The sequence below is a fragment of the Solanum tuberosum genome, unplaced genomic scaffold (genome assembly GCF_000226075.1).
Source record: "Solanum tuberosum cultivar DM 1-3 516 R44 unplaced genomic scaffold, SolTub_3.0 scf00136, whole genome shotgun sequence".
In the NCBI taxonomy this organism is placed as follows: domain Eukaryota; kingdom Viridiplantae; phylum Streptophyta; class Magnoliopsida; order Solanales; family Solanaceae; genus Solanum; species Solanum tuberosum.
The window spans coordinates 915,069-927,750 of record NW_006239061.1 but is presented as its reverse complement, the minus strand read 5'-3'; the positions used below and the strand labels follow the sequence as shown (position 1 = coordinate 927,750).

Sequence of the window (12,682 nt, the reverse complement as noted above, 5' to 3'; positions counted from 1 at the left end):
CCCACCCCCCAAAAAAAATTTAAGTTTGTTTTTAAAAAATATTTTCACCTTCAAAATTTCAATTTTTCACCCCTACCCTCAACTCCCCCACCCCCCCAAAAAAATTTAAGTTTGTTTTTAAAAAATATTTTCACCTTCAAAATTTCAATTTTTCACCCCTACCCTCAACTCCCCCACCCCCCCAAAAAAATTTAAGTTTGTTTTTAAAAAATATTTTCACCTTCAAAATTTCAATTTTTCACCCCTACCCTCAACTCCCCCACCCCCCCAAAAAAATTTAAGTTTGTTTTTAAAAAATATTTTCAATTTCAAAAATTATTTTCTACTCTAGTAAAAATAAAAGATATTTCTCAAAAATATTTTTTCATTCATAAATTAAACACTAAAAATCTTTTTCGGAAAATATTTTCTACTCACCAACCAAACATGAGAAAATAAGTCAAAAATCAACTTGTTTTCCAGGAAAACATTTTCCTTTATACCAAACACACCCTAAGAGGGTACCCTTTTTCCTAAGCAAAGTCAGGAACTATTGTAGTCATCATCAAGGCTGAAACATGATCAAAACTTAGCAAGACAATAGGATAATACAACTTTTTCTTCTTTTTTTTGGTCATTTAACTTACTTTATATAGGATTCCATCCCCTTAAGGGGGTGGCCATTTCTTTCGATTAAATTCCTTATTAGTTCAATTGGATCTTTTATCTCTATTTTACAATTTAATTACTTGCTCTCTCCGTCTCCGTGCATATTATCTATCCATGTTTGACTTAACACAACCTTTTTACTTATGGTAGACATATCAATCAACTTTGCCTTGATCCCGATTAAAGTTGAGGACAAATTATATGAATCTTCTGCAATTATTTCTCTCTATTCGACCTCAACATGACTTACCATGACATTTTTACACTAGCTATCAACCTGCCACAGTTGTTCTTTCTATCCGGACTGGGTTCAGCAAACATAAATGGAATTACAATACATCATCAAAGTGACAACCTAGAACAAGACTCTGTCGACCTCTGATTTGATGCACTTCTAGATCTTTTTGAATAATTTTTATGGTTCTGAACATTAAATTTCTTTGTTATGGCTGCAAGTTGTATCTGATTATCAGGCAAAAGCATTTTCCATTGTCTTGATTTATTTTATATTTTTTGTTTAGACCCGATACTTGAGGACCCAGACACGCATTACATCAGTGGCAGCATAGACTATATTGATTCCATTAATAGGGACACATTGATTCTTCAGGAGTTTAAAAAGATGGCGAAAATTTGTGGGTATGCATCTGATTCAATAACTTTTTCGCACAAGTGTGGAAAGTCAGTCTGGTAAAATATGGAGATTGATTTCTACAAGAGTCTTAAGCCTGTCCAGTTAGTAAAGAATTCGAAAAGACAAGGTGAATGAGATATACTTTGAGCACCTGGATTCTTATTTTAAAATGAACAATGGGGATACACAAAGTCAAACAATATGACAGAGAACAACTTGCACATGAAAATTCATCTGATAACGATTTTGGTGAGGATTTTTAGTGACTTGGAGGCTGATTTATCTGATGTCGAGTTAGTCAATAACCATGGAAAGGGAAAACAAAGCATTATGAGTGAAACAGAGCTTCTTAGTGTTGAAATAAAGAGAAAAAAGGCAGCTTTACTGTATAGGGGGATTCTGATTGTTGTTATGAAGTTACACGATTTGCACAGAGTACTACCAGAAAGATTTATATAATCAAATCCCAAGTCCTAACTATATTTGAGGATGAAGTGTAGTTTGATGAGTTTATCGTGAATAAGTAAAAGGTTGTGTGCCATAGCTAATATTATCAGTATAGGAGGATCAATATAAATTCAGAGAATGCTTCGCGTTATTATTACACAAAAGGTTAAGTCAACTAGCAGTACAAATATTTTGATTAGATGAGATTAAATTAGAACAAGGTACAGGCCAGGAACATAAAGTTTCAATCATATTTCCAAGCCAGTAGAGCCAATCAACTTGGTAAGGCCGAAGGTAATGGCCATAGCCATCCATCCACCAATTAAAACTCTGGCACAAGATTTCACCATAGGACTTCTGCCCAAGAAAGCACCAATTCCCCCAAATGCTAACAATGCCAAGCTCACCGCTGCCACGATCACAGCAAGCCTCAACTTATGATTTGCTATGAATGCGGCAGCAAGAATTGGCATAATGGCACCCAATGAGAATGCAACACTCGAGGCTACTGCCGCCTGAAATGGATTTGGCAGCTGTTCCTTGTTACCTTCTCCATCTTCTTGATGTTCTCGGTTCTGTCCTCCTGTTTCTTTGTCTCTCTTCATTTGAGCACGCTCTATGTCTAGTTGAGAGTACACAGAGACAAACTCTCCTATAGCCATGCTACAAGCACCAGCAAATAACCCTGCAAAGCCAGTAAGAATCATGGTTTTAACGTTTTCTTGGACAGCTCCGACCCCCATCATCAAGGATGCAATTGAGACTAATCCATCATTTGCTCCTAACACAGCGGCTCGAAGCCACTGTGCTCTTTGAGAGTAGTCAAAATCCTCTTCAGGGGCATGATTTTCTTTAGGAATGGTAACTTGGACATGGTTTTGAGCAGCCATGATGAAAAGTTACAACTTGTAAGGAAATGTCAGCTAATGAAGGATTGTTTTCTTTTTGAATTGGTGTTTAATGAAGACTGTCTTTGTTATTTATAGAGTTAAAACTTCATTTTTAAGAGTTTCAAAAAAATGTCTTACCATATAATATCAAACTTTTTAAATGCCTTTATAAAATCACTGAAGTACTACTACTACTACTATTTTTCTTCTTCTTTTGTGTGTGCAGTGTGTATGTGTTGTGTACTTCAAAATGACCTAATTTTTGAAGCTAGAGGATTCAGATTGCTTTTTGATTCCTTTGGAGAAGGAGCTTGTGAGGATGGATTGCTGCATAGGAAAGCACTTGCTAAACTTGTTAGTGTAAAATAAAACTCAGTGGAGTGTGCTTTAGGCACTAAGGTTAACACAAAATATATATAGAGAGTATACCAAGACCACAAGCCCTTCAATTATTTAATCATTTATTTTTATCCAAAATAAAGATGAAATTACTTTCTTTAGACCATATTATAGCTTTTATGGCGCTCTTTCTTTTATCTATGTATTTAAAAGCCTTGCACATATCTAATTTGTCTTTTTTTGACTGACCACAAAAGCCTTTAATGAACACCTAAGTATAACAGATTTCTCATCACAATGACTAACATTAATTACTTGTTATAATCTACTATTTAGGATTACGGAGGACAAAAAGGCTGTAGAACGCAAATAAGTCTTCTTATGTAATTGATATGTTGGGGTGTTGGGATCGAATAGAGAGGAATAGTTGCAGAGGATTCATATAACCGTTCTCACTTTTTTGGAACCAAGGCATAGTTGATTGATACATCCACCATATTATGAATAAGTAAAACATGGAGAAATAAATATGCATGGAAAGAATAGTAATTAAATTGTAAAATAGAGATGAACAAAGAATCTAAGGAAAAGTTCATAAAAAGTAATACTACTAACTACCAATTACCCCTTTAAGTAAAGCTAAAATCTAAATGACCAAAAAAAGCAAAATAATGAGTGTGCTAAGAGTTGATCAATGCTTAATTCACCCTTGATGATGACCACAATAGTTTCTAACTTTGCTTAGGAAAAAGGGTACCATCTTGGAGTGCGCAAACTCTATAAAAGCAATCATCTGAAATTGTTAAAACAACTTTGCAGCATTGTGTGGATAATGAAATTCTATGCTTGAAACAAAAGTGGTCAAATCTGATCGACAATCGTCGATCTTGATGCAAGAAGTCATCGGAGACGGGGCAAAGAGGGAGCCATGTGCGATGATGAAACCACATCATCAACTGGGAATGGAGCCACATGAGTTGGTAAAACCACATTATCAACAGGAGATGGAGATGGAGCCACATGAGTGGGTGGTGATGGTTTTTTTGGGTGTAACGATGCCATCATACAATTGAAGGTACATGATGATGCCACCATCGGCGCCAAGCTAAAATCGAAGAAGTACCAAACAACTCCTTGCAATTTTCTGTTTTTGGTTCGGTTGCAGCGGCAGGCAGTAACAATGCCTATGCAAATACCCAACAAGAGAAACACACAGAATATCGTGCCACTTGATCTCGACATGTTTTAGAAAAATATCAAATAAACCTGTGATTATGAGAAGGAACAAATATGAGTTGTATAAATAGACACAGAATTTAACCCAAATAAACCTGTGACTATGAGAAGGAACAAATATGAGTTGTATAAATAGACACAGAATTTAACCCAAATAAACCTGTGACTATGAGAAGGAACAAATATGAGTTGTATAAATAGACACAGAATTTAACCCAAATAAACCTGTGACTATGAGAAGGAACAAATATGAGTTGTATAAATAGACACAGAATTTAACCCAAATAAACCTGTGATTATGAGAAGGAACAAATATGAGTTGTATAAATAGACTACAAGAATTTAACCCAAATAAACCTGTGACTATGAGAAGGAACAAATATGAGTTGTATAAATAGACACAAGAATTTAACCCAAATAAACCTGTGATTATGAGAAGGAACAAATATGAGTTGTATAAATAGACACAGAATTTAACCCAAATAAACCTGTGATTATGAGAAGGAACAAATATGAGTTGTATAAATAGACACAAGAATTTAACCCAAATAAACCTGTGATTATGAGAAGGAACAAATATGAGTTGTATAAATAGACACAGAATTTAACCCAAATAAACCTGTGACTATGAGAAGGAACAAATATGAGTTGTATAAATAGACTACAAGAATTTAACCCAAATAAACCTGTGACTATGAGAAGGAACAAATATGAGTTGTATAAATAGACACAGAATTTAACCCAAATAAACCTGTGACTATGAGAAGGAACAAATATGAGTTGTATAAATAGACACAGAATTTAACCCAAGGCCTATAAACTTCGAACATCTAATTCTATCCAAATTCTGATTATAAGTCGCAACTCACATGCACTTTGAATGATTTATAATTCAAGACTTCTAAACAACTCTACTTCGATCAAGCTATAACTCCTCCTCGTCACTTGAGACAAGTGCCAAAACAATAAAAGCAAAAAAGAAATTAAAAAAAAAAAACTGAGAATGGTTTTAACTACTTGGTTGCACAAGGGCTTCTTCGAACAAAAACGGTGAAGTACTAAAATCAGGGATGCTCTTCTATGAGCTATTGAATAGGATGATATTGCTCTGATACACGTTTTGGAGGCAATTTGCGCAGAATAAAAAGCACCAAAATAGAAGGCAAGATCTCCACCACCTGCATAAAATATACAAAATAGATGGATCATTTTGTGAAAGATCTTTTGGGACTATAAAAAGCGTCAAGGGAGCTTTAAAATTATGAGATGGTCACAGATAAATAAAAGATTAAACAAACCTTAGCATAATATTCGACATAATATTCGAAAATGGGACAATAGGCTTGTAAGTGATTAACCAGCTATTGAGTATTAAAATTAACTCAAATTATTACCATGTAATAGAAGAGAATGAGAACTGGATGGTCAATGACATCAACATCAGCTTTTCCGTTAAAAGCAGAAATAGCAACCTGCAAGAAGGAAATGAATATTCTTAATCATGCTAGCTAGGGTCAAACATCCCTACCCCGGATATAGTGGAAACTTACCATAACACATCTGATCATGAAACAAATGCAGCAAATACCAGTCACGAAACCAACCTGCCAAAAGCAGAGCACATATCATTATACAGGAATTATGTCTTTCCTTCATAATTAATTTTCCTTTATGATTATACCAAACCACATTGAATAACTTTTCGACTTTATTCTTTCAAGTATAAAATTGTTTGGATAAGGAAGAAAGATCTGCCCCAGCAATAGATCCTCCCTAGTTCAATCAGAATCTTCCTAACTCACAGGATATAGAACACAGGATCATGTACCCGACCACCAACTAATTTGGAATTGAGGCACAATTGATTGATTGACTAATATTAATATCATAAATCCTCATTTATTTAATATATTTTGATAAGGGCAGGTATTCGTGGACTATTTCACATGTATCCTTTAATAAGTATAGGTACATTACATCATAACTCTACACTAAAGATTAGACAAATTGTTTGTGGTAAATCCTTTAGTTGTATTCTTATATATTGGAAAATAGCACCTTCCTTTCTTTCTTTATTTGTTTTTGATTATTCAGATTATATCACCTATTATCAACGCCTATCAAGAAAAAAAGGATGGGGCTAGGAACTCGACTTCTAGTAGTTCATTGGTGAAGACACTATTATGAGGTTGGGCATAACTGGTAGCACGTTATACCAAAAAGACTTCAACAAGATGCATTTGTTTCTGAGACATAAACAAGCACCACAATGAAATGTAGCCTTGCTTCTGATAGAAGCAGTGTACATGGCAAGATAATGATTGAAATGAAGAGGAAGGCAGCTATTTCATGTGCAAACCTCATGAAGCTTCTTTTGACGGCCTCTAGACTCAATAGGGAAGCGCCGAAGCATTGCGAACAACCTTGAGAGAGATTAAAAAGGAAAAGAAAGGATCAATTTCAAGAAACATGGATATAGGAAAGTGAATATGGTCTCTTTTACAATACTGGGGAACCAATTACCTTCCACCATACATGACAAATCCCAGAGCAGCAGTAAATGAAATAACTGCAGATAGGGCAAAATCAGGTTTTTTAAAACTGTGATAGTAGACTAAAATGGCCTAGTAACATTTGCATGCCGAAAGAGAGATAGAGCACTGACCTGCGAAAAAAAGTTTAGCAGTTTCAACACCAGCCGAAACTGGGCCAACACTAATGAAGATCCATATGCATATCTGCAGTCATATCATGGTTACATAAATAGGAGGAAACTCCCAGAGAGGCTTTTGTTGCTTATGCATGGACATACTTTACTGTGAAGTGAATAGAACTCTGATGAACTACCTGTATAAAATATACGACTGCATTAACTGCATAATATGCAGGTCGAAGTTTATCAATTGGAAGGTTTCTTGCCTGTGAAAATAATAAGCAATGAGTAAGACTTGATCCATGATGAAAATATTTAAAATAGGTAGTGATTCTTCCATGAGGAAATAATTGACCAACAATCCAACATGATTCCCTTGAAAATATCTTGTCAAGAGTAGTTTGTTAAAGACCTTTGAGAACCAAATAGCATTACCTGATGGAATATTTCGGCCCAAAACAGAACTAATAGTGTGTATGTGGAGAAGAATAGAAGACCAGGGAGATCCAGAAGCATCATCTCAAGTGCCTGTTTAAATGTTGATTGGTGTTAGCTAAGCAGACAAATCACAATGCCATAATGACTGTTCTTTAAGGAAAATTTGAAATTAAATTTGGACCCCAGTTCTGATGCATGGGATTTTACAATAAAAGCAAAACTGTTCTAATATGTATCCTGCAATCAAATTCAGTGAGAGTTGGAAACATTGGTCTATTAAGATCAGTATGGGTTCATATCAACTATGAAGTAGCGGAATAAAGAGAGAGACAAATAAAAGGAGAGAGTAGTAGAATCAGGTGATTTGACTATTTGTGCATAGCTCACGAAATGGTCCAAACAGACAGCAATAGTAGAACGTGCAAAATGAGAGCCTAAATATCAAGTAAAGTCCATACATTATACATTAAACTCACAGACTCGCAGCAACTGACACAGTTCTCTATTATGGTGATGAGTTGATGCTAAAAAAGGATAAATTGTTCAGTTCAGGTTCAAAGATTCGCAATAATTGTTTCATCAACATTAAACAAATGCTACTTAAATGGTGACGTTCATGAGTTAAAATTCCTTTGCTTGCAGTGTAGTTCCCTGGAAAGTTCATTCTAGAAGTTTTAGGAGTTAATAGTCTACTTGCAAATTATTCGCCAGAAGTGCCGGGAAACTGAAATTGTCCTATAGGAATCAGAATGGTTGAGTAAAGGGAAAGAAGAGACTTACTTTTGTTTTAAGATTGAACACACCGCTGTAGAACCCAAATAAAATTGCTCTCACTGCCAACAATCATTTGGTTATGAGCATTAAAATAACTTGATATGAACAGTTTCTAGAAGAACATTGAGAAATTAAAGTAAATCTTACGTCCAAAGACAACAAAATTCATCAAGTGAAAAACCTTTTGTGTTGTCCAACCAATTCCTGAAAGACGCAATTGGATGCGGATGAGTTGTACCTGTAATACAAAACACATGGAAGCATGTTGAGATGACAAACTCCGAGAAGTTGGCACATGCCTCATCAAGACAAGCTAGCTGGAATGCTGATGGAAATTTGGATAAATTTAATTATTTTTTTTCCAAATCTCACAGTAGTATTTAAAAAAAAATGCAGTGCTGCCATCATTACTTTACCAGTATCCAGACCATTAAAATAGTAACAATCCAAGTTACCGATAAACAAATGTTACCCCTTTTGTACCCCGTGGACTGGTGAATAACATGACATACAAACACACACACATACAGCTTGAATGGGAAAGCATAAAACAATAACTAAAAATCACATGCAAAAGATAAGGAGAAATAAAATTTGGCGGGCAGATCTTTTAATACGCTCCTCTTTTTTTTCTTCTTTTGGAAGCCCTATTTACTTTCCATTTGATTAAATTATCCATTGAAAATAAATAAGGAAATGTGCAATTTTTTTGTTTCGAGCCTGGAAATGTGTTTATCACTCCATAGTCCACTTGCACGAGTCAATTTTGAAAATGTTTTGTATTATCAAGCCTATCTCGCTTACATGTTTTCATTTACTTTAAGCTCATTTTCCATGCCTCATGGACCTCTTGAGGAAATCTGCTGCAAAGAGTACGGAAAGAAGAGCAATGCAAAGTCTAAGTTGCTTATTCATTTCAGGCTAGGCACGAATTCTCAGTTAAGTTGAATTCGTCATATTTGAGAATGTACTTCCTGCTTAGGTAAAGACATCGAGTTAAGGGGGACTAGCAACCGTTTACCTCAAAACCACTTTAGAATTGTAGCTCGACAATTCATATATAAAACCTACGCAATCGGTAATCAAATATCAACCTTCCATTTGGTAAGGGTGATTAGTAGGAAACTAAGAGCTATGTTGCTCGGACTCTCCAAAAATGTTACTGCACCCGTGTCGCCTGTCGGATTCCCCAAAAATGACTACTTACAAAGTATCCACCATGCACCCATCGACATTTTTGAAGAGTCCAAACAATATAGACTAAGAGTGTTCTGACATCCGCAAAATGTACCTTGAACGTATCTCCTGGGTTTCCTCACCTGCCAACTCATTTACAACCCTAGCAGTAAAAACTCTAGTGTCAAGTCTAACTGTCAAGGTTTCCAGGCTTCATCTCAAGTCCAAAGCAATGGCATTAAAGCTGGCACTAACAATAATTGTGGCAAAAGAAATGTTGCTAAATTAACAAGAAAACAATAAATCTACCTCCATGCCCATACGAGCCCCTTCTTTGGCTGGGGTTAGAAGGAAGAAGATTAGGGTGAGTGTGGTAAATTTACCCCTTTGCCGATCTCCATCTTCTGCCACTCTTAACTACCCCAACATGACTATGAAATACATCCTCCGTCTCCAAAAGGATTGGCTATTACATTTTGGGACAACTCCCAACGGATTATTATATAATAATTTTTATTCATTGTTCCGTGTAAAATCTGCATGGGAGCAACTAGCGAATTTTGGTCTAGTCCAAGGGCAGGATTATCAAGGCTCTACATATAGACCATAACAGTAGTAGTTATTACTAAATGTGTCTACATTGTTTCTGAATAAGAATATGAATTATTGATTTAAAATGTAAATTTTTTGTTTTGACCCTACCTCATTCAATTTATAAGGCACAATATACATGGGTCAACCAAGCATCCACGGTTCAGCAAAACATGACCACCTCATCTAAAAGAAATGTGAACAGACCAATGTTATTAATTATCGCTTACAGCGATGGAGCGATGGAAAACAAGGCATCGCTCTTATTGCTGAAGCAATGCAAATTCAAAGAAATGTGCACTTTGAAACTGAGGGACAAAGTAATCAAGCGATAAATAGTAGCTTCTTCGAATTTGACAAGTGTGATAGAATCAACCAAGGCTTTCTTAGTGAATATGAACACAAGCTCAATTAAGTACAAGGTGACATAGGCCTATGGTATGCACTCAACATTATCCTTATCCAAATATTCTCACCATTGGTCACTGTCACGCCTTCTCCATCTGCTAACCAAATAATCCCTTTGCTAAAAGAAGTCAATGTCTCAACCTGAAGGTACCATTTGGTTGTCATGAAATGATTAGGAAAAGAAATGCACTGAAAAGTTAATTTTCTTGTTTTTTTGATAAGGAGGGAGTATTATAGGAAAGGCCATTTAAAATTTTCCAAGATAAAAACCTAGCAAAAATGTATAAAGCTAATGGAAATGATTTATTCTTGAGTTGAACTTTCATTTCCCTTTCAAACAAGAAAATAATCTCCTTTTCCTTCATTAGAATTTTAATAAAGCACATGAAACCGAATAATCTAAGGTTTGAATAGTCATCTCTTTGAAAGAGAGTTAAACACCCAAAGATAACATGTAAAGGAAATCACTTGCCAATAAATAGGAGCTATCCTCTTCTTACACAGATAAGCGGCCATCATTAAATTAGCTTTACTAGGGATCCTATAATAGGTAACTTCCGTTCCCAATAGAAGTCCTCGAGCAACTTCACTAATACTACTGTAATAAATGAGGGGAAGACCTAACATTTTACATGTTAGTATAAGGAAGGCGCAAGCTAGCACCCAACCTAGCTTTCCACCTCCATCTCATCATGCTGCTTGATGCAGCATGCAGTCGTCCTAAGCAAGCAGGATGTATGGTATAGCCCTTAAATTAGTCCTTTGTGGAATAGAGTTGTGGTATACCACAATTCATTCTCGGGCATAGCTGTTTCCTGCCATTTTATCAACAAATGAAGTACTAATGGAAGTCCTAGACCTAAGAACTAGGGGTAGGGGCATATAAAACGAACTAATGATAGATGGACCCCAATTCCACTCATAGATAGGGTTTTTAAAACGAATTTAATGAGGGATTCAGCATTAAACACTAAAACAGTTCATCAACTTGCATTTAGGATCAATCTAATAAGATCCAGATGATAGAGAATAAATCATAAATGTGATGCAAAATTACCATGAAATTTAACCTAATTAAGAAAAAAAATAGTGTACCAGGGCAATAATTGAGACAAAGGCATAGGCGGCACAGAGAGAATAAAAGATGGATTGTTTCTCATAATCGGGAACCTCCATCATTCCATTGAACCAATCAAAGATGGGAGGAACTCCTGGTGTTCCATTATCGTAACCTTTTGGCAATTCAAGAACAAAGCTTATAGATTTTACCATAGCTGCTACGTCTAACAAAAATGGCGATTTACAGATGAAGAAAAATGTAAAGAGTGAAGTGATCGCTAGTATAGGATGTTTGTTCAAATCAAATAGAGTGAAGAAGGAGGAGAAGAGTGGGGTGGAGGGTTTGGAGGAGCCGCACGTGGATGAAGGGGGAAGGGGGACAAATGTACAAAACTCGTGGGAAGTGACAAGTTTATAATCTGCATTTTGTTATGATCTAGTTTTTCTATTTGACCAAATTATTAAAATTAATTTATTTCAGAAGAGTTTTTGGTGGAAAGTAATTTTTGTTTAGCAATTCATTTCAGAAATAATTTATGAATAATAAATTTAAAAAATTGATTATAGGTTAATTTTAAATTAGCATTTTATTTAATAAATCTACATAAAATTTTAATTTAAAATTCAAATCATGATTTTAAATCTCAAACTTTCCAACAATTTTGAATTTAAATATAAAGCTTGACCTCTAAATGATATTATATATATATATATATATATAATATTTTAAATTTTACAAAAAACAAAAAGAAGGTTTGTGATCAACGTGGAGAAATTATTTGTATTATGGCATGTAAGAGGATTTTATCAAGAATAGCACCTACTATTATTATTCATTTATTAACATATATATTTTTGTAAATTTGTGTGTATTTGAAAGATTGTAATAACATTTAATCGCAAATATATATATTTATAAAAGAAATTAGGATATATGTGATTTTATTAATTCAGTGTTTTATGATATTTTGATATCTTATTTATAAATTATAATTTGTTCATTTGGTAAGACTGTATAAAAGTTGAAGAATTTTGGATGATTTTTACAAATTATAGGGGTTATAGAGTTTATAAGAAGAAATTTAATTACAGAAATCAAAATAGCAGGTTGATTTGAAATCAAGTCCAAACAAGCAGTCTAGTCAAACTTTTTAAAAGTGTGTTTAAGAGCCTGTTTGGATGGGCTTTTAAGCTGGTCAAACTGGCTTAAAAGCCAGTTTTTGACTTATTAAAGTGTTTGGCAATTATCAAAGTGACTTATTTTAAGTCAGAAATGACTTTTTTTTTTTTTAACTTAAAAGCCCTTTTATGTTGACCAAGTATATTACCTTTTTGCCCTTAATTCTTTTATACATTTCCCAAATTGCCCATATTGAATTAACCCTAACA

At 34.6% G+C, this 12,682-nt stretch overlaps 2 protein-coding genes across 3 annotated transcripts; both read right to left on the bottom strand.

Moving 5' to 3' along the window:
- Positions 1-1,935: 1,935 nt before the first annotated feature.
- On the bottom strand, positions 1,936-2,619 carry LOC107061413 (vacuolar iron transporter homolog 4-like). The gene has a single exon (XM_015310608.1). The coding sequence runs from the start codon at positions 2,617-2,619 to the stop codon at positions 1,978-1,980; it is 642 nt and encodes a 213-aa protein (XP_015166094.1). The 3' UTR covers positions 1,936-1,977.
- A 2,337-nt stretch (positions 2,620-4,956) lies between these two features.
- Positions 4,957-11,701, bottom strand: LOC102579443 (tobamovirus multiplication protein 1-like). 2 transcript variants are annotated; one of them, XM_006351712.2, is made up of 11 exons: positions 11,330-11,701; positions 8,207-8,297; positions 8,066-8,118; positions 7,283-7,375; positions 7,042-7,113; positions 6,860-6,932; positions 6,718-6,763; positions 6,554-6,617; positions 5,745-5,798; positions 5,589-5,666; positions 4,957-5,372 (listed from the first exon to the last, which is right to left on the bottom strand). In XM_006351712.2, exons 1-11 carry the CDS (start codon positions 11,504-11,506, stop codon positions 5,280-5,282), a joined length of 894 nt encoding a protein of 297 aa, XP_006351774.1. In that variant the 5' UTR covers positions 11,507-11,701; the 3' UTR covers positions 4,957-5,279. The 2 variants fall into 2 exon arrangements, with proteins under 2 accessions (XP_006351774.1, XP_015166138.1); XM_015310652.1 differs by lacking the exon at positions 11,330-11,701 and adding an exon at positions 10,303-10,388.
- Between the last annotated feature and the right edge of the window lie 981 nt (positions 11,702-12,682).

Excerpts from the sequence above, each read along its gene's own strand:
- LOC102579443 (XM_006351712.2), bottom strand. The coding sequence starts at position 11,506 with ATGGTAAAATCTATAAGCTTTGTTCTTGAATTGCCAAAAGGTTACGAT. Across the intron at positions 8,298-11,329 it reads TTGTCTCAATTATTGCCCTG|GTACAACTCATCCGCATCCA; the intron begins GTACACTATTTT and ends TTTGTATTACAG. Across the intron at positions 8,119-8,206 it reads GAATTTTGTTGTCTTTGGAC|TGAGAGCAATTTTATTTGGG; the intron begins GTAAGATTTACT and ends GATTGTTGGCAG.
- LOC107061413 (XM_015310608.1), bottom strand. The coding sequence starts at position 2,619 with ATGGCTGCTCAAAACCATGTCCAAGTTACCATTCCTAAAGAAAATCAT.